Here is a 23,718-nt window from a genome sequence, read left to right as displayed (position 1 = left end):
TGTTTGCCTTCTCTCAGGGCAGGTGCGCCCTACTGTCAGCCGGGCAGTGCTGTCGCTCTCTGTCATTTCTTTTGGGCCCATCCTCTGCCGCAGGGGCCTCCCCATCCTTGCCTTTCTCTCCCACCCCTCGTCCCCAACAGACCACCTTGGGTCTTCCTCCCTACCTTCTGAACACCTCCGCACCCCAGGATTCTTGTGTCCAGGACTTCCTCCTCCAGAGTTTGTGGGTTTTGACTGTTCTCCTCTCTGACCCCTCTTCACCCTCTGACTCTCCAAGCTGTGAGATCGAGGCTGAGACCCCTGCCCTCTCCCTGATCCAGTGACCCCTCTATCTGGGCAGTTCCCTAATCCACAAGTCAGGTCTTGACTTCCCAGGTCGTCTCCAGCTATCTGTGGGATGACATCAATTGGCTGATAGCAGAGAAATAAAATAGGCTTAACAGGAACTGAACTGGGCACCTCGTATGCTTTTTGTCGTACAACTTTCGTGACCAGCTCATCTGCAGATAAGGAAGGAGACCAAAGATCAGAGGGTTAAGTAATTGGCCCCAAGTCACAGAACCAGAGAATCCATAAAAGTCTTGCTTAGGATTATAACACCGAAAGGAATCATCCAGATCATCTCAGAAGGCAAAGTATCACAGATGCCACATACTCCTGGTGACTCACGGTTTCCTCATCTGTAAAGAGAGCATAGCACCTAACTTCCAGTAAAGGTTGAATAAGATAATGAATGGAAAGTGCCTGACATTGCATAGAAATTCAATTAAAGGTAGGTGTTACTATCTAGCTAACTGGAACAGCAGTTGTCACATGTAGGGCACTGTAGCTTATACACTGGAATTCACACATAACCAGAAGCCCGTCTCATTTATTCTTCCTTTGGGGCTGTCAGATGTTAGGAACTTCGTGAACCAGGTGATAGAAAGCTGGGAGACCATTGAGCTTGATGGTGAACTCTTTTTAGAACAAGGCTGATGTTACAGTTAACTTTATGCCTTTGGCACTTTGTTCAGGTCTTGGGCACATAGTAAGTCCTTAATAAGTATGTTACGAATGAATGAATGAATGAATGAATGAATGAATGAATGAATGACTTCAACCTGTTTCTAGAGTGGGGTAAGGCAAGACCACCTTTGACCACTTATCAAAGGTCACCCACTGGGTAGAGGTAAGACCAGATTCCCGGTATCTTAACTCCAAGCCAATGCACAACCCAGCCTCACGCTACATTCCTAAAGGGTCAGCGTGATGGCTCTGCTTAGAAGTCCCTGAAGTTCCGCCTCGTCTCTCCCCACTCATCACCAGGTTCCTCTCTCCAGTCCACATCATGCAACACCAGTAACATCTGTCATTCATTCATTCGGCAAACATTAATGTCATCTTCTATGGGCCTGGTTGACCCACTGCTGCTCTCAAAGACTCAGTCGAGTTAGCCATCCACTTTTATTCTGGACAATACCTAATACAAACAAAAACAGAACAGGGGCACCTGGGTGGCTCAATAGGTTAAGCGTCCAACTCTTGATTTCGGCTCAGGTCACGATCTCATGGTCGAGGGATGGAGTGCCACATTGGGCTCCTCACTGAGTGTGGAGCCTGCTTGGGGTTTTCTCTCTCCCTCCCTCTTTGCTTCTTCTCTACTCACATGCACACCCTCCCTCAAAATAAATAAATAAACATTAGAAAAAGAAATAGGACAGTACAGTGAAGCCCCACTAGCCTATCATTAGCTTCAACAATTATCAACTCATAGCTGATATCGCTCTACACGGCAAGCATCCCAATATTTTGAAACCAATTTCAGACATCGTATTGTTTCACTGGTATTGCAAGAAATCATTTTAATGGCATTATCACAGTGATATGGATGGAATTGTGCCTTCCCCCCAATTCGTATGTTGAAGCCCTAACCCCTAATGTGACTGTATCTGGAGACAGAGCCTGTAAGGAGGTAATTAAGGCTAAATGAGGTCATAAGGGTGGGGCCCAAATCCCACAGAAATATAAGAGGAAGAGACACCAGAGATTTCTCTCTACCCATTATGCATTTGCAGAAAGAAAGGCGGAGGAGGCAGAGAGAAGTTGGCTGTCTACAGTTCAGGAAGAAAGCTCTCGCCAGAAGACGAATCTGCCAGCACCTGGATCATCACGGACTTCTAGCCTCAGAACCATGAGAAATGAATGTCTGTTGCTTACACCCTGTGTGTGGTGTCTTGTTATGATGATGCCTGAGCCGGCTAAACACACACCTAAAACACTTCCTCCCTCCCTCTCTCTCCCTTTCCTCACTCACTCTAGGGGAAGTCAGCTTCCTTGTCTTGAGAGACTCAGCCCTGTGGAGAAGCCCATTCAACAAAGACCTGAGGCCTCAGTCGAACCACTGGGAACTGAGTCCTGTCACCAACCATGTGAGTGAACTTGGAAGCAGATCCTTCACCCCCAGTTGAGCCTTGAGATACTACAGTCCTGGTCAGCAGCTTTAACGCAGCCTGAGAATTCTAGACCAGAATCTCCCAGCTAAGCCCGAAACTATGCTACAATAAATGTTTGTTCTTTTAAGCTGGTAGGTTTAGGGGTTATTTCCTCTGCAGGAACAGGGAACTGATGAAGTTGATACATATTTTAGACTTATTTTAATCTACATAGTTCCCTTCCACCTCTCCCTTTTTGCAACTATTTGTTGAAGAAACAAGATTGGTTGTTCCCTATAAATGTCCTCACCATCTGGATTATGCTGATTACACCTCCATGGTGTTGTTTACCATATTTTTCTCTCCTCTGCTTTTCCTGTAGGCTGGGAATTAAATCAACATGCCCTGTCCAGTATGGTAGCCATTAGTCACTCGTGGCTATTGGGCATCTGAAAGGTGGCAGGCACAACTGAGGAACAGAGCTTTTTATTTCATTTCATTTGAATTAAAATTTAAAATAGATAACTGATCTAGTTATTGGAAAACTTGAAAAAAAAATGTATTTTTAAGTCATGTCTGCACCCAACGTGGGGCTTGAACTTACAACCCCAAGATCAAGAGTAGCTCACTCTTCTGACTGAGCCTCCAGGCAACCCTGGAAAACTTTTATGTTCAGAGTATGTTCAGAGTAACTTTTTCACTTGTGAATTTTACAAACTTTAAATATGGACCAAACATTTCCAGTGGTTGTTTAGCGTCTAAACTGAAATATGTTCTTTTTTTAAAATTTTTACTTTTATTTTAGAGAGAGACAGAGAGTGAGAGAGAGCAGAGAAGGGGCAGAAGGGGGGAGGGAGAGAGAATCTCAAGCAGGCTCCACACTTAGTGTGGAGCCTGACGTGGAGTTTGATCTCACGACCCCAGGATTTCGACCTGAGTCGAAATCAAGTCAGACGCTCAACCGACTTAGCCACCAAGATGCCCCTAAATGGAAATATGTTCTAAGTGTACAATACAAACCAGATTTCAAGGACTTAGCCCCAAAGGAAAGTATGTAAAATATCTCATTACTGTTTTTTTATTACACATTGAAAGAATATGTTGGACATATTGGGCTAAATAAAAAATATTATTAAAATTAATTCCACCAATTTTCTCTTTATCATTTTATTGTATTATTTTATTTTAATGTATTTATTTAAGTAGGCTCCACACCCAACATGGGGCTTGGACTCATGATCCTGAGATCAAGAATCACAGGTGTGGGGCACCTGGGTGGCTCACTGGGTTAAACAACCAACTTCGGCTTAGGTCATGATCTCTTGGTTGGTGGGTCCGAGCCCCTTGTCAGGCTCTGTGCTGACAGTTTGGAGGCTGGAGCCTGCTTCGGATTCTGTGTCTCCCTCTCTTTCTCTGCCCCTTCCCCGCTCATTCTCTCTCTCTCTCTCAAAAATAAATAAACTTAAAAAAAAAAAGAATCACACGCTCTACCAACTGAGTCAGCCAGGCACTCCTCTTTCTCTTTTTAAAGTAGTTACTAAGAAAAGCTTAAATCATACATGCACTTTTTTAGGAAGGACTGTATTCTTCCATCAAAGGCTCAAATGTAGTTTATCTTGTTGGAATCTTACCAGATGCTGTCGCTCAAGACTTCAATCCAATCGGTTATTAGGGCCTGCAAAATGATGATACTCTTATTCTGTCATTCTAGGTGTTTCTGTGTTTGTTTTAACTAGTTGGAAAACACCTATAAAAGAAAACTTGTTCTTCTGTGCTCTGATTACCCTGAGGCATAGTTTGTGAAGGACAGCCAGGATGAATGCTTAAAATGTTTCCTTTTATTTGTTAATTTTCAAAATAACAAGTTGATGCCTTAGCAATTTTCAGTGGTGATCAACTCTTCTTTTTAGAACCACTATGAACTCATGGACTTTTAAACACGTTTAATGTGATACAGTTACTGTCCCTTCCTGATGTCTCAAGGTATCCAACTGTTCGGATAAACTGGTGCTTTACAGTGACACAGAAGGGTCATGAGCGATCCTTACAGAGAGAGTTACCGGGATGCAGAGGTGGGATGGGCTGAGCCTGCCTGGCAGGCTGGTAGGTTAAGGGAGGTGTCCTGGAAGTGGGACCTGAACTGAGCAGTAAACATTCCCCCCCCCAGAGGATGAAGGACAAGGTCCCGCCAGCAGGAGGGGAAAGCGAGAGCAAAGCCCGAGGCAAGCAACAGCCGGCTTCACAAGAACAAGCAGTTCTGGGTTGCACGCATCCATCCGGTAGGTAGGGGCTGGCCAGCAGGGGGCGTGTGGTGGAGGGCGGGGGGAGGCAGTGGGCAGGGGAGGGAGGGAGAAGGGAGGAGAGGGAAGGAGAGGGGAAGGGTTTTAAGCAGGAGTGACACATTTGCCTTGCGAGTAGAGACAGCCCTCTGGTGGCCACATGGAGGATAGCAGGGAAGGAAAAAGCCGAGAGCAGGCAGAGAGCCGAACTCGTGAAGTTTCTTGGGTTCATGTATTTATAAGTTACACTCTTCCAGATCAGGAGGAGAAATTACAGTGTTGGGGCTTATTATCCAGCTACACCGGAGGAGGAATGGCACAGGGAAGTTCAGTAACGGTTGAAAACAGAACAGACCCTCAGGACAGGCTAGTGATCCATGTTCTTTCTGTGCACCTGCCCGGCACACGTCCCCAAGGAAAGATCTCATGGCAAATGCTGACCACTTGCACCGAACATAATTTCTACAAGAGACCACCTCTGGATGGGTGCAGTCCCAGGCACAAGCAGAGAGGACTTTTATGTGATTTTTTTTTTTTAAGTATGCTCCACGCCCAGCGCAGAGCCCAGTGCAGGCCTTGAACTCACGACCCTGAGATCAAGACGCGAGTGGAGATTGAGAGTCGGGTGCTCAACCGCCTGAGCCACCCAGGCACCCCTGTGTGAATTTTTAAAAAACACCTGTTGTGGGTTGAATTGTGGCCCCCTGCCTCAAAGAGATATATGGAAGTCCTAACCCCTCCTACCCATGAAAGAGACCTTATTTGAAAATAGGTTCTTTGCAGACATAATCCTATCAAGCTGAAGTCACCCTAATCAAGTATGACCGGTGTTCTATAAGGAGAGGGAACTTTGGACACGACACAGAGGGGAAGGCCGTGTGACAATAGAGGCAGAGACTGGGTGATGTCGCAGCAGCTGAGGTTGATGACACCACCAGGGGCTGGAAGACGGGAAGGAGGGTTTCTCCTCTACTGGTTTCAGAGGGAGCAGACCCTGCTGACACCTTGATTTTGGCCTCTGAACAGTGAGACAATAAACTTGTTGTTTTAAATCACCAGATGAGTGGCACTTTGTTACAGCTTCCTAGAAAACCAGTATAGCTCCCTTCCTTCCCATGATGGGTACGCTGCCCCCCTCTCTGGCTCTGTGAAGGGACCCCCAAGCCCTCCCGGCCCTCTGCTGGGCTTCCCGGTGCTGGGCACAACCTGAAAACCGGGCGGCTGGTTCCCTCCACAGCAGGTCTCTTGGACCGGCTCCCTTCATCTGTTCGGCACTCGTCATGCACTAGGCGTGGCGATCGCCATAACGTGGTCAAAACGCAAAAACGAGCAAGACATACTTCCTGCCCTCAACGTTAGCATTTAGGAACATGAGATAAAAGATTATGAGCAAGCCTGATGTTGGGGTAGCAGAACACCTAATGTGATGGTGCCCGTAATGTGATCACGTAATGCAATGCAATGTAATTTCACGCAATGTAATTCTTGTGAGGTGGCTGTGGTCAGGAAAAGATCTTGTGTCGAGATAATAGTGACACCAGCTGATGTTTGTTGAACACCCTGCCAGGTGCCACGCTAAGCCCTTTGCATGTGTACCTCATTTAGAGCTCAGTGTGGACACTGTGGTGTAGATGACAGGATCAGAGCCTGCCACTATCCGCACGTGGTAAGTGCTGAACACCGGGGTGGGGGCTTGGGGGGGGGGGTTGGGCTGTGACTTGATGGTAGGGGTTCCATCTAGTCTCCAGGCAGGAAGGAGAGGCGAGTCAGGCCCGGTTGGGAAGCTGGACTGGGCTCTACCTGAGGGGAACCTCGAATGCTCTGCTGAGGATTTTTACACCTTTTAACAACAAAGATCCAAAGACAGTGGGGATCCAAAAGGGAGAATTAGATGATGAAAACAGCATTTTAGGAGGAGCGTCTTGACAGCAAGAGAGGGTGTTGGATGGGAGACAAGAGACAAGACCCCTGATCGCTCAGGAGTGGTCCCAGAGGGAGTCCATGAAGGGATGGGGTCATGGAGGAGAAGGAGACGCTAAAAACCACTTAGCAGGAAGACACAAGAGGCCAGGAATTTTGAGTGCGGTTCTGGAAGGTGGGGAGAGAGGAAGGAGGTGAAGCCAAGACAGATGCATGAAAAACAATGGTTGGAAAGCAGGATGACAGAATAAAAATGGGGACCAGAGGACATCTAACCGTCAGTGCAGCTAGGATCAGAGCATGGCTGCAGAGGTTACTTGGGGAGGCTCCGGAGAGGGTAGGAGGTGTGCCAAGGCCTCCTGAAGCCTATGGCCTCCACCCAATCTGGGCTGGCTTCCAGGAGAGGAAGGATGCTGGTGGAGGTGCCTCCAGGGCCAACCCAGTTGTAACTGGATGTCTAGGCTTCTCCTGTTTCTCTCCAGCCTCGAGCCAATCCCTCCCACCTCCTGACTTTATTGGTCTTGGATTTCAGACAGGGGCAACAAATGATGGGGAATGAAGTCCCCTCCTCCCTCTCTCCCTGAGTCCTCAAAGGTCCCCTTCCTCACCTGTCACCCAGCCCAACCTCCCCTCCCTAGAGATAGGCACCTACCGCTCACAGGGGAGAATGGCAGGGGGCTTCTTGGAGGAAGGCCCGTGGCAATCTAATCCCCATACTCCCAGCTCTTGGTGGCCAGTTCTCACTAGAAGTTGGTGCTTTTGTCCCTCGGGGGAAGAACCCAGAGAAAAACACATGTGATGCTACCCTTAAAGTTTGGGATGAGGCACAAAGGTCCTGCATTCCAAAAGGGGCCAGAGCAGATCACATGCAACGAGCAAGAATGCATTGCCCAAGCAAATAGTTGAGAAGTGACCCTTGAGTCCCTGACCCATGACAAGGATTGGACACAAAGGAGAGAAGTGGGCGGGGGGAGGGGGGCTTTCAGAGCTCGAGGGCAAGGCTTACTTCCACAAGATCGGTGACATAGGTTGCAAGGCTCAAAGAGCTCGGTACGCCCCTGTGTTTGTTGGATGTGCCCACAGAGAAGTCTAATGGCCAGACTGTAGCTGACTGGAGGTTCCCTCCAGGAAAGAAGGAAAGACAGTGGTTGCATTGAGGTCAGCCTGTACTATAGTCGCATCTGGGCTAAGGGTGTTCAAACCTGGGGCGCCTGGGCGACTGGTTGTCAAGCATCTGACTTCGGCTAGGTCATGATCTCATGGTTTGTGAGTTCGAGCCCTACATCAGGTGAGCTCAAGTCCCGCTTCGGATGTCAGACGTTCAACTGACTGAGCCACCCAGGTGCCCCTCTATAGTACAACTTGAGGTGGATGAAGAAGTTATTACCTGAGAATGACCCAGATAAGTCACAGGAGTGCCCAGATTTTCATGCAGGAACAAGAAAAACTTCTTCCACTGAATATATTGTATAGGACAATATAGGACAGTGGGAGATAGGTATGGTTACGTCCCAATTACATTTCAACAAGGTATTCTTACGTCCTGGACACAGACGCACAGCCAGTCCGTAAATGGGACTGACATAGTCAGAGGACGCTATGACCACACGAGGTCCCCCTAGACTGTTCGGTCTTACCCTCTGGTTGGACCGATGCCATGCCCATCATGGGGATGACAATATTTTGCCAATCTCTGTTCTAAGCCCTTAACTTTTTTTTTTTAAGTTTATTTATTTCGAGAGAGACAGAGACAGAGATAGCACAAGCAGGGGACGGGCTAATAGAGAGTGAGGGAAAATCCCAAGCAGGGGCTTGGGGCTCAAACTCACGAAACTGTGAGATCATGAACCTGATCTCAAGAGTTGGACACTCAGCCGATGGAGCCCCCCAGGCGCCCCAGCCCTTCAATATTCATTCTTTGATCTTCACCGGAGTTCTGTGCTTGTTGGGTAACTGGGTTCCTGTTGACCTAATGCTGGGCTTGCAGTAGGGCTCAATGCCGGTCAGGTAGGTCCTCGTTTCCCCTCAGCTCCCAGCTACGAGGAGACCCAAAGGACAGAGAGAGGGCATGGAAGCGAGCAGCGTACCTTTCTCGTACAACTGGAGATCATTTCCCTCCCCATGAGGCCAGATGCCCTTGACCAAGCTCAGCATTTGCTCACGCTCTTGCGCCAGGCATCCTGTCTTCTGCAGCCCACCCTGCAACGCCTAGCGCCCCCCCCCCCGCAAGAGCCACCCTCCTCAACTCAATCCTGAGACCCTGCAGCTCTCTGCGAAGCAGATGCCTTCATTCACAGAGAGAAAAGGGCTCAGCAAAGGAAAGAAACCTATGCACGATCCTGCAGCAGGATTAAGTCTTGCTGGGAGGAGAATTCAGGATTCTGACACCCAATCTAAGGCAGCAGCTCCAGGGGCGTCTGGGTGGCTCAGCCTGTTAAGCGTCCGACTTTGACTCAGGTCATGATCTCGTGGTTCGTGGGTTCGAGCCCCGTGTTGGGCTCTGTGCTGACAGCTCGAAGCTTGAAGCCTGCTTCGGATTCTGTGTCTCTCTCTCTCTCTCTGCCCCTCCCCCGCTCACATGTTTTCTCTGTCTCTCAAAAATGGATAAATGTTAAAAAAAAAAAAAAGATACTAAAGCAGCTCCGTGGCACGTGAGAGTGGGGGCGGGTTACCCACGGAGGCACAGCGTGAGCCCTGCAGGCAGCCGATTCCACAAAGCAGTGGTGGGAGAGAAAGAGCGTTTATTGGAGTGGTACAGCTGGCCATAGGTGGAGGTCCCAGGGGGCTGGGGGCTGGGGGGCGGGGAAGAGGCTAGATAAAGGTGAGGTGAGTTGAGGCAGGGACGCCACAGCTTTCCTTGTGCTCCTCAAACAGTGTCTCCAGGGCCTGCATGTAGAGCCTGTGGTAGTGGTTGACCTCCTCCTCGGTGGGGCAGAGGATCTGGGGCACCGGAATGGGGCGGCCCACTGCAGGGAGAGGGCAGACAGGGGTGAGGTGCGGGATTGCCCGTACAGCTGACGGCCGCTCTCCTCCCCCAGAGACGGGCACTCACCCACGGTGGTGATGGGCCTGGCAAAGGGCAGCAGGCCCCAGGAGCTGGCTGAGAAGAGTCCGCGACCCCAGAAGATGCAAGGTGAGTATCCCGTGAGCTTCTTGAAGGCAACCTGGCACAGGTATTGCCAGGAGCCGGGGGCAAAAGCCTTCAGATGGAAGATATCATTCTCTCCAAAGGAGTACACGGGCACCAGGGAGGCGCTGAGCAGGGACAGCAAGAGAGAGGAGGCGTGTTCGGGTCAGTGGCTCTCGGGGAGCCCCCAGACGGGGCTGCAAATCCCTCCCACACCTAGCTCCCCTTCCCGAGGCTTTTTCGAGCAAATGACCAAGAAAGATCTGGAAGAAAGGACTCACAATTCTTGAGAAATGATTGCGTACTGGGTCTTCCTCCCCAGCTGAGCCTCGAACCACATGGCGCTTAGGGGGCCCTGACCCCCACCCTGGTACAGACAAAACTCCTCATACAGCTCCCCCAAAACTCAAGTCCTAATGGCATGACCAGTGACACGAACAGTCGATTAACACATACTTGTAGCTGTTCTTTCTACTGGATTTTTACCATAAAGTGAGCTAGAGGAAAGAAAGTGCTATTAAGGGGCGCCTGGGGGGCTCAGCCGGTTGAGCGTCCAACTTTGGCTCAGGTCATGATCTCACTGTTTGTGAGTTCAAGCCCCGCACTGGGTTCTCAGCTGTCAGCACGGAGCCTGCTTCGGATCTTCTGTCCCCCTCCATTGCTGCACCTCCCCTGCTCTCACTCTCTCAAAATAAATAAATAAACTTAAAAAAATGTTTTAAACATATCCATGCAGAGGGGACCCAGGCAGCTCAAACCTGTGTTGTTCAAGAGTCGACTGTATACGTTTTCTCATCTAATCTTTGCAACCACAATATCGTTGTAAAATTAGGGATTAGTCCTATTTCGCAAGTAAAGAAACATGTCCGAGGTCTCACCTTTGAGGTAGAGTCAGAAAGGGATTTGAACCCGGGGCTTCTGAGCACAAGGTCCTGCTACTCGAGCTATGATCCTGCCTCTTTCAGAGAGGGAAGACTGGCCGAAAGTGGGTATGGTGTTGAAACAGAGAAAACCCTCAAGTGTTGACATGAGAGGGGGTGCCGGCAGGGCGAATGGTGGGGGGTGCTCAGTCTGTTGAGCGCCCGACTTCAGCTCAGGTCACAATCTGGAGGCTTGTGAGTTCAAACCCCGCGTAGGGCTCTATGCAGACAGCTCAGAGCCTGGAGCCTGCTTCGGATTCTGTGTCTCTGTCTCTCTCTGCCCCTTCCTCACTCACACTGTCTCCGTGTGTGTGTGTGTGTGTGTGTCTGTGTGTGTGTACGTCTCTCTCTCTCAAAAATAAATAAACATTAAAAAAAAAAGTGCTGACATGAGAGGCCGATAGGCGCAGGGCACAGTGTGGGCTCTGGGGACACAGAGGCCCAGCTACAGGGACCTGGATATGTAGGGACAGAGAGCGTGGGCCCCCAGATGCAATGCAAAATTCACCAGCACCCCGGGGCTGGGCACTTGCGCCCCACTCACCCGTGTCTCAGTGCCAGGCGCACGAAGCCTTTGCGATTCCGCAGAACGAGGTGGTGCGTCCCTGGGATTGCATACAGGGCCTCCTGGGCGCCCCCAATTATGATGACCACAGCCTGCCCTGGCTGGGGCTGAGAGAGAATAAAGTCCAGGCTCCTCCGATTCACAGAACAAATTCCTGCACGCATGTCGAGGTGGGGAGCAATCACCACGGGCTCCCGGGCTGCCTGGCCCCTCGCTCACCCTTTTGGCGCGTGAGCCCCACACCCCCATTCCTTCCAAGTCTGCTGTCCCGTGCCCGTGTCAGTGTGACCTATTATAGTGCCTCTCCCCGCAAGGAGGCAGGACACTTGCCCCAAAGCTACTCCTTGCCACCTACTGTGAGCCCGGCCAACATTACCGCTGGGTGCCAGGCCTGGCTTCATCTTCCACTTCCCAATCGGTCAGAGGCCATACCGCGTCCTACGGTCAGGCGCTCCTCCCCCACCCTCGCCAGACTGCCCCCCACCCGCCCAGCTGGCCGAGTGGGAGGCAGTCTGGCCCGGGTGGGGGAGGGCCGCCTCACCGTAGGACGAGATATAGTCTCGGTAGATCGGTAAGTAGAAGATGAAGCTCAGTCCCGCCAACGTGAGCCGAATCCCGGGGAAGTGCTTGGAGGAGTCGTTCATCTCCGTGTTGAAATTAGTGAAATTTCCCACGCTCATGATCCCGTGTGGGTGACCACCGATCACATAGTTCCGGTCCCGGGGCAGCTCTGCTGTTTTCACCAGCTTGGGGGCGTCGGGCAGGAGGAGGAGGGAGAGGCGTGGACGGCAAGACAGCAGATGAAAAGAGTCTCCCTCCACCCCAAGCAGGCTTCAGAGTTCAAGGTCCTCCCTGGGCCAACAGCAGGGGCGGGGGCTAGTCTGGAACACCATTCGGCCTCCCTTCCGCGTGCCCCATTGTCTGAGTTTAGAAAGCCCAGGGGTGCATAGGCAGGGGTGAGCGGGTGCGGGGGGGGGGGGGGGAGAGGGAGGAGGCAGAGAGTCTCTGTGGATGGTGACCTCTCACCTTGACCGGAAAATAATCCCTTAGCTCTTTCCACATACTCCAGGTTTTCACGAACGCAAAGCGCCTTCCACCTTGGGGCAGAGAGGTGGGTGGAAGAACGCCTGGGGCGCTCAGCCACCTTTCTTCCTCCCCCAGTGCAAGTCCGGCCATGCTCACCTCGGTTGGGAGTGTCCCAGTCCAGGAAGAACCACACCAAGTAGAGAACAGAGAAAGACCAGAGTGGAGTGAAGAGGAGGAAGAGGAGGAGAAGGGAGAAGAAAGGACCTGGGTGAAAGATGAGAAAGAAAAGTCACTTCGCTTTTGAAGCCGGGTCATCGCACCCAGCGCCTGCTCTCCTCCCCGCTCAGATCGCCCTGGTGCAGCCAGCCACCTCTGGCTCTCTCCTGCTCCCTTTGCAAGGGGGGCTCTAGCTTTCCTGCCCCCACTCCCTGCTCTCCTTGGGGACCCCAGGCCAGCAGGCCTCTCACCCATGAAGAGGAAAGACAGCACGAGCTGGTAGGCGCTTATTGCTTCCAGCCACTGCTTCCGCACGGTTTTCATGGCGAGGCGCAGCGGGGGCGTCGGAGACTACTCTGCCAGTAGCTCCCCTCTGCCAGCGGGGCTCCAGGGGCCCGAGCACAAACCAGGAAGGTTTGGGCACCGACGGGATGGCTTTCTCCCGAGAAGGCCAAGCCCTCGGGGCCCCCTCGGAACCGCGGGTGTGTTGTGCGCGTTTGTGGAGTGGACGGGGAGATCTTGGATCCGAAGCGCCAGTCTCCAGCATGATCTTTGAACTTGCAAGGAGGTCCTCGGGGTGGAGGTGGGAGGCGACAGGAAGTGTGCGAGGGAGGTGGGGCGTCGGTTGTGGGAAGGAGTCTCAGGAGAAGCTGGGGAGCCCGCCGACTGAGCCCCCGCCGCCGGCCCGCCGTGGCCAGAAGCCCCCGCCGAGGCCGTGCGCTCTCCAAGCGCGCGTCCCGGAGAGCAGGTCTCCGGGGTGTCAGGGTCATCCGGAGGCACGGCCGCGCAGGAACACGCACGAACACGCACACGTTGCAGCTCTGTTCCCACGTTTCATTTCCCTCCCCTCCCCAAGTCGCCGCGGGGACCTGCGTGCCCTGGGGAAGGCGAGGTGCGGGTGGGCGGGGAAGGCGCAGCGCGCCTTGTGCTCCTGGAACAGCTGCGTGAGCCTCTCCACCTAGAGCGCGGGCAGCGCGTCCACCTGCGCCCCGCTGAGCCGCGAGCAACGGACGGCAGGATTGGGGGGTGGGGCTGTGGGGGGGCACTGCGGGCAGAACGGGAGGTGAGAGGGGCGGTCGCTGGCACCCTCATCCCGTCCCCTTCCCGCCCACCCGCCCGACCGTGAGGGAAGGAGTTCAGGCCCCGAGCAGTCGCCTAAGGCCAGCCTGGGTTGGGGGGGGGGTTGTGGAGCGGGCGCGGCCGAGGTGCGGCCCGCAGCCGGGGACCTTCACCTCCCGGAGCTGGGAGCGCGCGGGGCCCGAGCTCCGGGGGGAGCCGGTGCGCGGGCGGGGGGAGGAGTGGGCCGAGGCCGGGGCTCCCCGCCGGTGCCGGGGGGCGTGCGAAAGGGCGGGAGGAGACGCAGGCCCCCGTGGAACAGCCGCAGGGCGACCCTCAGCAGCGGCCTCGGCGCCTCCTGCGCTCTCCGCGCCAAGAGCCGGGAGGGCTCGGAAACTGCGGGAAGAGCTCGTTCTCCCCGAGAGAGAAGACAGGCCCCAGGAGAGCGAGGGGGCATGCCTGACTCTGAGTCCCTCACCCTCCCACCCCCCACCCCCATCCCTGACCGGGGCCGGCCCTCTGCGCTCCTCCCAGACAGGGCAGCCCACGGGTGTCCCGCCCGGCCACTGGCCGCTTCCTCAGTGCCAACTTGACAAACCCCTTCTGTTTCCGGATCCGCAAGGTTAGCGCACTCGCTTTTGGGTCCAGCGCTTCCAGGGGCCCTCCCACGGCCAGGACTGCCACCTGGCCGCCCTCAGGCCGGGACAGCAGATAGGCGGCGCTGGCCTTGTCAGAGGACAGCAAACCTGGGGTGAGGGCAGAGGCAGGGGGCCTGATGCCTGGGTCCTTGAGAAAAGGGGTAGGAGGACACCAGGCAGGTAGAGCTGGGACCTGGAGGGTCCCCCCCCCCCCCGCGCCCCAGGGCAGGAGGTTGAAGTAGGAGTCGCCAGCTAGGACTGGGGGGTGCTGAGGCTGACCTGCCCCCTCCTCACCACTACACATGGTGTAGTCCCGGAAGCGAGGGAGGTGGAACCAACCTGACAGCCTGAGCAGGTGCGGCCAGAGGCCTGGAAAGAGGCCCAAGAAGCCCGTGGTCTCTGTGCAGAAGTTGCTGGCTTCTGCAGGGAACATACCCCCATCCTGGCAGTGAGATCAGACTTTCAGGGGTGACCAGAGAAGAGTCGGTTCCAAAGCCTTGCCCCCACGCGGCACACTGTTCCTGGGTGCCCCTCACCAAGACAGGAAAGCCATCTTGGAAATGTCTCCAGATGGCCCAGTTGCCCACCCAGGCAGAGCAGTGGCCTCCTGCGTGTGGCCAGTCCCTGTCCCCAGAGAGCCAGACCAGGTAGAGGAGGGCTAGGATCCAGGCTCTGCCTAGGATCGCGGGGATGGGCGCGGCCAGGCACACCTGGGCCGTAGAATGGAGCGGCGGGCGTGATACTCAGGACCCCCTCTTGCCTGTTGCATGGGTTCAGGCCCTTCTGTCCCGGCTCATTCCTTCTATGCCCTCGAGGGCCCCCAGAGATCCCTGCCCTGCCTCCCTCCTGGAAAGGGGAAAGTGGGTGCCAGATGCTGGGACTCACTCACCGAGCCCCAAAAGAAGATCCACTGAAGGACGGCCACCGCTTGGAGACCCTGCAGGAGGCCGGCACGCTGTGGAGGGGTGATCCCACAGGGGCTGCCATGGGCTCTTAAGTACTCTCCTCATGGTCCAGCCCACCAGCCCTGGCCCTTGGTCCTGGTTCGGCCCCCGTTTCCACCCTCTTTGCTGCACACTGTACCCTTGTGAGCCCCAGGATGAAGAGTTAACCACTCTGTGAACCCACGGGCCCGTGACCAATAGGACCAAACAGAAATGCCTAGGGGTGTGGCCAGGAGCCTGGGGGTGAGAAAGGTGTTTGGGCCTTGGGCCTTTGTGAATAGCCAGGCTGACAGAGGTCTGGGAAAGCGGGTGTGTACCACCAATGGCAGAGCTCCCCACACGAGTGAGAACAGTTAGAAAACTCTTTAGTCGCCCTGGCCGGCCCCTAAGGAGTAGCTCAGGCCTCCGTGGGGGAGACATCCCAGAGGGAAGGGTTTTTTGGCGAAGGCCAATGATTGGTGAGCCCCGAAGAGCACACCCTCCAAGGGTGCCTCACATTGCCATGGTCCTGCCCCCAACACTGGCCAGAGCTGTGGACTGCTAGCTTCTCCAGGTCAGGGAATGACACTTCTTAAATTAAGAAAAAAAATTTTTTTAGTGTTTATTTATTTTTGAGAGAGAGAGACAGAGACACAGAATCTGAAGCAGGCTCCAGGCCCTGAGCTGTCAGCACAGAGCCCGACACGGGGCTCGAAGTCACAAACTGTGAGATCATGACCTGAGCCGAAGTCGGACACTCAACCGACTGAGCCACCCAGGCGTCCCAGGAATATCACTTCTTTAGAAGAGTCTGACACAGGCCCCATTCGGTGCCTCTATCACTCGCTCTCCTAGCATAAAAGACGTTCCCACTTTTCATCCTTCATGGTGATTTTCTGACTGAGGTCTCCCCCAGGCTGTAAGCAACCAGAAGACAGGTCTGGTTCCCATCAGCACAGCTGACAAGTGCCCAGCAGATAGGGGGTGCTCAGTGCATGAGATAGGATGAACCAGCGTCTTCCAGTGCCACAGACTGACACATCGTTTTTGTCCCTGTCCCCTGATTCACTCTCGTGCAGGTTTCCCCCTCCAGGGACCTCACCAGGAGGTATTTTCTCCCGTCCCTACTCAGCCGTCTTCCGTCTGCAGGGAGACCAGGGGGGGATGTGCTGAGAAGTATGGCCAGAGAGATGCTCAGTCCACATGGAGGGGTGACCAGCCCCACCCATCAAGAAGGCAGGCTTGGGGCGCCGGGGTAGTTCAGTCGGTTAAGCGTTCGACTTCGGCTCAGGTCATGATCTCGCGTTGGTGGGTTCGAACCCGGCATCGGGTTCTGTGCTGACAGCTCGGAGCCTGGAGCCTGCTTCGGATTCTGTGTCTCCCTCTCTCTCTGCCCTTCCCCCCACTTGTGCTCTGTCTCTCAAAATAAAGAAAATAAAACATTAAAAAAAAAAAAGAGGCGGGGGGAGAGAGATACGGGATCCACGGAAGTTTCCAGGTTCCCACACTGCTCTACCATCTGCTTCTGCCTTTTCCTCTTCTCTGGTGTTTGTCTTTGGAGTAACTGCAGGTGTCCCCTCTACTCTGGTGGCAGGAGGGATCTGGGGTCAGTAGGGAGGCGAGAGACTTACAGGGACTCAAGGCTTACAAATCCTCCTTTATTGAGAGGGTGAGAAACAATAATTTATCACACGGGGAGCCCTCAAAGCCTTCTCCCCAGGGGTCCTTGGGGACTGTGGGGAGGGGCAAGGGGGGGGCTCCAGGAGCTTCCTGAGAGGGCCGCGTGTTGGGGAGGGGGGGAGGCGACACATTCAGTCCCAGGCACACCGAACATCCACTCAGGAAGCGAGGCACCAGACAGACCCCCTTCCACGGAGGGGGCCCCCCGGGGAAGGCACAGCGGCAGGGCAGGTCTGGCAGAGTGGTTGAGTGTCAGGGGTCGACAAAGGACACCATGATGTAGCGAGTGCCCCGAGTGGTGGGCAGCCCCTCGTGGTAGTGGGTGAGGCGGCCAGGATGCAGGAGCCCCCAGCCCTTCCGTGGGGACGAGACTATGCAGTCGTAGCGCAAGAAGCGGCAGCCACCTCCCTGGAAGAGGACGGGGGACAGAAGTGGAGCGTGAGCACACGGGGGAGGAGGGGGAGGGGGCGGGGCCTGGGGGGCAGACAGCCACAAGGGGGTGAGAGGCAGACAAGGGAGGCCCAGGAGGGCGGGGCGGGCAGCCCGGTGGAGCCAGGAGAGGACATGGGGGGGGGGGCAGGGTGGCTGACTGAACGCTGTCAGGAGCCAGGGGCGGGACGGCAAGGTCCAGGGGCAGAGTGTGTGCGCGCGCACGCGTGTGCGGAGGGCCCCCGGCGGTGCGGGCTCACCTCATAATCCAGGCCCTTGTGGTTGAGGGCGACGTTGAGAGTGAAGGTGGAGGAGTCGTGATGGGGCCGCAGAGACGGCTGCTCATCTGGCCGGTAGCGGACCACAAAGTTCATCACCGCCCGGGTCTGCGGGGGGGCGCGAGAGAACAGGCTGGAAGCGCGGCTGTGAGGTTGGGGGGGGGGGTTGTGATGCTTCTGAGGGGGTGAAGGCCCTGTCCGAGGGAGGGGGCGGGGCTGCAGGGGTGTTGCTGCTAACTGCCCTCTGCCCCTGGCTGCCCTCCTGTGGTATCCCTTTCCGCGGGCCTCCAGACGCTACCAAGGCCCAAAGGGCGCTGCGTGGAGACTTCCAGCCAGGACTGGGGTGTGGGAAGGTGGAGGCGGGGCAGGGGGCAGCGGCCCACCTTGGTGTGGTAGCCTGGGAACAGGCTCTCTGTCATGGGCCCCACGTACGTCCTCAGCAGCTGCAGCCACTGGTCCTCATAGCCCACCTGCTTCATGTGGATGTCTACAGTGGGCACGTTCTCGTAGCCTCCAGCCAGCCTTGAGTCCTGTGGGCGGCCGGCACTGAGCCCCAACGGGGCCGTGCCAGCCTCCCCCTTCCTCTTGCTCTCGGACCTTAAAGCTCGTGGAACCTGGGTCTGGAAGCCTCGCCCACTCAGCCTGACTCGCTCCTGCAGGCCCTCTGTGTCTCAGTGAAGACGTCATCTCTTCTGCGAAGCCCCTCGGATCCCCCGTGTCTGGGCCGAGGGCCCCCCCCCCGTGACTCCCACAGCATCTGGGTTGCCGGGCGCAGCCTTCAGAAGTAGCTCCTGCCACTGACTATAGCGGGTGAGGTGCAGGGGGGCTCGGCCAGCACCGCCCAGTGCACCACACCGCCTAGGTCAGTGGCGGCACCTGGGACTTGCCTGCCCGGTTAGTGTTTCTTGAATGAATGAATGAATGAATGAATGAACACAGTTGTGCCCTCTGTGGGTCCTCTCCCCCTTGGGGACCCCTCTTTGGTGCCACTCTCTTGATTCCATGTCCCTGGCTCCCGGCCACACCTCCCTCCTTGGGGAGCCCTCCCTCCTCACTACCCAGCCCCCCTCACCTCATGCCGGCCTCCTGACCACTGGCCGTAATGCTCCATTTCCTCCACTAGCTCGTCGCACATCTGGTCTGACAGCAGCGGGAACCAGTACACATCTGGACACGGCTGAGAAGACAGGAGAGGAGCAACAGGGCCAGCGGGATGCTCGGTGACCTCTCGGGGAGAAGCCAACAGAGCGGAGAAAAGGCCAGGAGCAGAAAGGGAAGCCGGGGGACGAGAGAAGCCGGGGACCTGGGGACCTGAGCGTGGGGACAGTCCATGGCCAGCGCTGGGCCAGAGAAGGTGGCAGTGGCTCAGAGAACACGGCACAGGTGGCAGGGGGGGTCCTGGAGCCCCGGGTTTGGAGCTTCCTTATGCTAACGGTCCCAGGAGAGAAGAGAGGACCGCTCTGATTGGTGGCAGGGTGGGAAGCTGAAGGCCCGTCTGCTCAGCCTGTGCCTTTATCTGCCCGGGCAGAGCATTCTGCCCAGGAGGGGGGTCTGTTTGGAGACCGCTAATCCAGGCGGCAGACTCAGGGCGCAACGGCCACCAGGACAGTCAGGGGTCCCGTGGGGGGGGGGGTTCACCTGCTCCACGAGTCCCTGCCCTTCCAGGGCCCGGCTGTAGTTCTCGTGAATGTACTGCTCCCGCCAGTCCTGCGGCAGGGGAGGGGTGCGCGCTTTGACCCGTGCCCTCTTCGCGCCATCTGGTCCCCCCAAGGAAGCCCCGGCCCCACTACCACGACCGCCCGTCCTCAGGCAGTAGCAGACCTCGGGGGTGAGCACTGTGCGTGTGTGCGCGTGCACGTGTGCCTGCGTCCTCCTTTAGAGAAGGGCGCGCCGGTTCTCTGAGCGAGAGCCCATCACTCACCAGGGGGTTGTCAAAGATTTGCCAGAGGTCAGGGTGCAGATGGTCTGTGTCATACCGAGAGGTGGCCAGGAGGCGACCAAATTCCTGCTGATTGCTGAGGTGGAGGAAGATGCCCTGGGGCCGGGTCGGGGGTCAGAGTGAGAAGACGCAGGCGGCTGCTTCCCAGCACCCCAGCATGGGGCCCCCAGGCCCCACTCACCTTGTCGCGCAGGCTCTTACAGAAGGCCATGTCCGGGTCGGTGTCGCTGCCCGAGAACACCTCCCTCTGGGGCAGCTCTGTCCTCAGGGTCTCGCCGCGGATCACGTACGCCTGGGATATATAGGGCACATTCCACACGCCCCTGGAGGCACCCGCACTGGGGTCAGGTGGGCACGATTCAACCCGGGAGCCCCTTCCCCCAGGGCGCCCGCTCGCCAAGCCGCGTCCCCGGTGAAGCGCCGCCGGTCACGCCACCCCGGTCTCGCTCCGGTCCCCCCACCCCACAGCTGTGGCACTGCGACTGGAGGCCGCGCCGGAGCCCTGGGAGCGGGGCCTCGGGAGGGCACGCGGGTGGCCGCAGGCCGGAGGGCAGGGGCAGGACTCACACTCGCTTCCGCTGCACTAGTTCCACGTAGTCCTCGGACCGAGCGTAGTACTCGTCGGGGCTCAGGGCTCCCCAGAAGTTGGACCACAGCTTCCCGTGGCGGGACAGCATGGGCGCTATCACCTTCCTGTGGATGGGCAGAGGTGAGCCCTGTCCCCGGGGAACAAGTCGGGGGCTCCCCGGAGACTACCTGGGCTCCCTCCGGCTGAACTGGGCAAGCGACCTGTTCTCTTCAATGAGGATGCGCAGGGTCTGCTCGTTGGTGATGACGGCATCAGCATCCAGGCTGAAGTAGAATTCACACTCGGGGTCCTGCCGACAGCTGTCCCTGGAGGTGACAGATCAATGAACAGATGAGCTAAGACGGGAGCAGGCGGGGGGAGGAGGGGGCCGTGGGGGCGGGGGCGGTGCACTTGCCTCCCCAGGACCCCGAGGGTCTCCTGGCTGGGAGGGCGCCCCTGGGAGGCCGAGCAGAGACCACGTGGTGAACGGAGAGGAACGACCGAGGCAACGTCCCTTCCCCCTCCCCCGTCCGCCCCTCCCAGTGCTCACTCACATGGCCATGTCCCTGGCCTCGCCCGGGGTCAGGGCCTCCTCCGGCCCCACAAGCTTCACAGCTGAGAAGTGGCCCTGGAGCTGGGGCCAGGAGTCTGCAATGTGGGGCTCATGGTACACCTCCTGGAGATGGGGGGAGAGATGGGAGGAGGGGAGAGAGAGGGCAGAAAAGATGGTGCCTGAGGAACAGGAAGGGGAAGGTGGTGAGCAGAAGGGGTGTAGGAAGGAGTCTGGGCCGATCCGGTGGGGGCAGGGCCCTTTGGGAGGCTGCGCAGGGGGGCGTCTCACGTTGTTATGCAGGAACAGGGTGACCCTGTCAGGGGGGTAGTCCAGGAGCAGGAGCCGCTGCAGGAAGCGGGGCAGGAACGGGGTAGGCTGTTCCACGAACACGGCCAGAAGCACCCGGGGGGGAGGCTGCAAGATACGACACCTTGGGGCTCAGAGGAGAGCCCAGGCCTCCCCCTGGTGTGTCCTGGGGGTCCCCAGAGCTTTGCCCCGTGCACTGCTGTCCCGCATGCTCTCCCCGCACCCCCTGCCTCAGTGCCTTGTCCTGCCCGACCCTGGCACCCCTCCTCACCTGCCCCCCCGGGAGTATCCTCCGGTCCCGGCCGCAGAACCCACAGCCTCCCTGAGGAGTCCAGCCATTAGGGACATAGTTTCCCAGGTAATTCAGCTGGAGCTGTTGGAAGAGGCAGTGAGAGGCTGAAGCAAAGGAGTCCAGCAGGAGAGGGACGGAAAGTCAGGAGGACAGGCAGGGGACAGGGCAGGAGGGGAAGGGATGGACACTTAGACCCTCTCCCATCACCTCTGCCTCGGGGGCTGGGGAGGAATGGCTGTCCAGAAGGGATGGAGGTACCCAGGGGCAGGGGGCAGGTCTGACTGGGGCAGGGGCAGGGTCTGTGGGTATAAACCTTAGTCGGACCATTCCCATGGACCACGACGGGAAGTGTGTCATAGGCCACATTCCGGATACGCACGCGATTCCGATCAAACTTTAAAACTATCTCATCTGGGGAAGAAAGGGCCAGCTTTACACTCCCTTCCTCTCAAGGCTGTCAAGCAACAGATGCTTCTAAATATGGTGGGCGGGGGACCCCGGCTTCTCTAGAGGGTGAAGGACTGTGGCTCCAGGGGGGGGCGAGGATTGGCTACCTTCTCTCTCCGAGGGTACTGACCAGGCTACTGCCACCCTGGGGTGCTCCACCACACTACCTGGGTGACCGGGACGAGTCCCCAGTCCCTCGGAAAGGCAGCGTCCTCACCTGTGACAGGTGGTAACCACAGACCCTCCCTTTGTAGGATTGTTGGGTTAAACGAAATTACAGAAGTAGAGCCCCAACCCAGAGCCTTGGCACAAAGTATGTGTCCAACAGATGCTAGGCACAGCGACCCCCTCCGGCTGCCTTTCTCCTCACCCAAAGCCCCATTGAGGTTCTGAAAGATCCGGGATTTATGATCCAGATTGAGGCTGAGTTTCTCCTGCATGGGATGAGATGGGGCAGTTAACCGAGGAGCGGGCGGGCCATAACTCCCCACTCTTTCTACTTCCTCCCTGAAGCTCTACAGCCCGCAAGGCGCCTGCAGCCCTGCGGAGCTGCGAGGGGCCACCCTCCCCGCCATCCCCACCCTCAGCCCTGGGTCCAGGTAGAGCCGTGTGTAGAACAGCTGGTCGTCATCATCATCCTCGTACTTCCACTGGCGGACCACTCGGTGGATGGTGGGGGCAAAGCCGATGAACCCTGCGGGGGGTGGGGAGGTGCTGACTCCGAGACTCTTAGGGTCCCAGACACCCGTCCCCACCCCCTCTCTAGCCCGAAGGCGCCTGGAACATCCCAAGCCCCACCACTCTTGGCCCCTCAGCCTTGGGCACTCTGCCACTCACCACCAGAGTTGAGGAAGCGCTTCCCCGTGCCCACCTCAGGGTACTGCTCCGCCAGCCCCCACTCGGGCCAGCAGAAGCCCTCGGCAGAGAAGAGCAGGCGGCTCCCACTCTGGACGAACTTCTTCAGCAGCTCGGAGGGGCTGCCAGCCAGAATCACGTCGTAGCTGGGCGAGGAAGAGGGGCCTGAGCAGGACAGCCACTAGGAACCTCGGTATCCTTACCCACCCCTCCAGCTTGCCCCTCCCCCCTGTTCCCCAGTCCCAGCCCCTTTACCTGTCCACGAACATGATGACCATATCCTCCCGGTCAGCATATTTCTCCATTTCCTTCTTTAGCCACCTGACCTTCTGTCCTCCACCAACCGTTCGGGCCACATCACCCCCTCGCCACTCCTGTCCCAGGCCCAGGGTCTGTGGGGGGGGAGACCCGCGGTGCCGGGGCAGGGCTCAGCCGCCCGGTGGGCCCTCCTGACCAGGCTCACCGTGAGGCCCCAGGCATCCAGCCCTCAGCCCGCTCCAGGGGCAGCAAATCCCCTCCTAGAGGCCACGAGGGCATTCCTCTCCTCACCCGCACTGTGTAGTTGAAGAACTCCGCTGACCGCAGGAAACGCCGGTATCCTTCCGTCTTGGCTGTGGCCACCGTGATCACCAGCAGCTTCTCTGTCACCAGCCGGGAATTGGCGCTCGGGACCCGCTCACCCAGCTCACTGCCCCACGAGTTCCACTCACCGCAGGCCCCCTTGCCCTCCCTCCGACTCTGCCCCTGTCCTTCTATTATTTTTATTTTTATTTTTCCGATTCCCTCTTAAACTCTTCTCAACCAAAACTTCGGCTCCAATTGAGAGCTGGGTGGGAGAGACACCCAGGAATCCGGGATGAGTTCACATGGAGAGGCTGGAAATCCCAGCTCGGGGTGGAGGTGTGGGGGGGTAGGGTAGGTGGACGAGGGGCCGCGCGATTCGTCCCACGGAGGGCCCAAGGGCTTGGGAGAGGCCGGCCACCCCCTCCAGGCCTCCACCCCCCCCCCTCCCGGACCCTGCGGGCAGACACGCAAAACCCGCATCCACTCGGCGCTCCCGGGGCTCTCACCTGGGTTGACCGGGTCTCTGCCCCGGGGACGGTCGGAAGCAGGGGTCGCAGGAGGCGGGAGCAGCAGCAGCAGGATTCCCAGCAGGAGCCGGAGTCCCGGGCCCCAGGAGGCCATGGCGAGGAGCCGGCAGAGAAGGCACAGAGGCCCGCAGGGCGCCTGGGCTGTGCGCCTGGATCCCAACTCCGGGGAGGGGCTGTGGGCAGAGGGACCGGGGCT

General features: G+C 57.0%; 2 protein-coding genes and 1 long non-coding RNA gene across 3 annotated transcripts; 1 reads left to right on the top strand and 2 right to left on the bottom strand.

The window, feature by feature from the left end:
- Window positions 1-1,089: 1,089 nt before the first annotated feature.
- LOC113594515 (uncharacterized) lies at window positions 1,090-5,748 on the top strand. Its single transcript, XR_008294748.1, has 4 exons — window positions 1,090-2,186; window positions 2,302-2,411; window positions 4,582-4,693; window positions 5,477-5,748. It is a non-coding gene; the product is annotated as an uncharacterized LOC113594515 (long non-coding RNA).
- A 3,586-nt stretch (window positions 5,749-9,334) lies between these two features.
- MOGAT3 (monoacylglycerol O-acyltransferase 3) lies at window positions 9,335-13,213 on the bottom strand. Its single transcript, XM_027042037.2, has 7 exons — window positions 12,719-13,213; window positions 12,408-12,515; window positions 12,252-12,322; window positions 11,767-11,971; window positions 11,205-11,379; window positions 9,666-9,868; window positions 9,335-9,579 (listed from the first exon to the last, which is right to left on the bottom strand). Exons 1-7 carry the CDS (start codon window positions 12,789-12,791, stop codon window positions 9,425-9,427), a joined length of 990 nt encoding a protein of 329 aa, XP_026897838.1. The 5' UTR covers window positions 12,792-13,213; the 3' UTR covers window positions 9,335-9,424.
- Window positions 13,214-16,721: 3,508 nt separating this feature from the next.
- PLOD3 (procollagen-lysine,2-oxoglutarate 5-dioxygenase 3) lies at window positions 16,722-23,637 on the bottom strand. The gene is made up of 19 exons (XM_027042034.2): window positions 23,502-23,637; window positions 22,981-23,072; window positions 22,687-22,823; window positions 22,414-22,577; window positions 22,158-22,270; window positions 21,947-22,010; window positions 21,443-21,540; window positions 21,109-21,210; window positions 20,820-20,945; window positions 20,533-20,654; window positions 20,200-20,304; window positions 19,978-20,103; window positions 19,592-19,733; window positions 19,393-19,506; window positions 19,110-19,178; window positions 18,544-18,648; window positions 17,855-18,001; window positions 17,454-17,579; window positions 16,722-17,172 (listed from the first exon to the last, which is right to left on the bottom strand). Exons 1-19 carry the CDS (start codon window positions 23,614-23,616, stop codon window positions 17,017-17,019), a joined length of 2,223 nt encoding a protein of 740 aa, XP_026897835.1. The 5' UTR covers window positions 23,617-23,637; the 3' UTR covers window positions 16,722-17,016.
- Window positions 23,638-23,718: the final 81 nt, after the last annotated feature.

This window comes from Acinonyx jubatus, chromosome E3 (genome assembly GCF_027475565.1).
Source record: "Acinonyx jubatus isolate Ajub_Pintada_27869175 chromosome E3, VMU_Ajub_asm_v1.0, whole genome shotgun sequence".
Classification (NCBI taxonomy): Eukaryota; Metazoa; Chordata; class Mammalia; order Carnivora; family Felidae; genus Acinonyx; species Acinonyx jubatus.
The sequence above is the reverse complement of the archived record's forward strand: the minus strand, read 5'-3'. Positions and strand labels throughout refer to the sequence as shown.

Coding starts and splice junctions, on each gene's coding strand:
- MOGAT3 (XM_027042037.2), bottom strand. CDS start 12,791: ATGAAAACCGTGCGGAAGCAGTGGCTGGAAGCAATAAGCGCCTACCAG. Junction 11,972..12,251: donor GGGATTATTTTCCGGTCAAG/GTGAGAGGTCAC, acceptor GACGCCCCCAAG/CTGGTGAAAACAGCAGAGCT. Junction 9,580..9,665: donor CAGGCCCATCACCACCGTGG/GTGAGTGCCCGT, acceptor CTCTCCCTGCAG/TGGGCCGCCCCATTCCGGTG.
- PLOD3 (XM_027042034.2), bottom strand. CDS start 23,616: ATGGCCTCCTGGGGCCCGGGACTCCGGCTCCTGCTGGGAATCCTGCTG. Junction 22,011..22,157: donor ACCTGGACCCAGGGCTGAGG/GTGGGGATGGCG, acceptor CATCCCATGCAG/GAGAAACTCAGCCTCAATCT. Junction 18,649..19,109: donor GGCAGGGACTCGTGGAGCAG/GTGAACCCCCCC, acceptor CTGTCTTCTCAG/CCGTGTCCAGATGTGTACTG.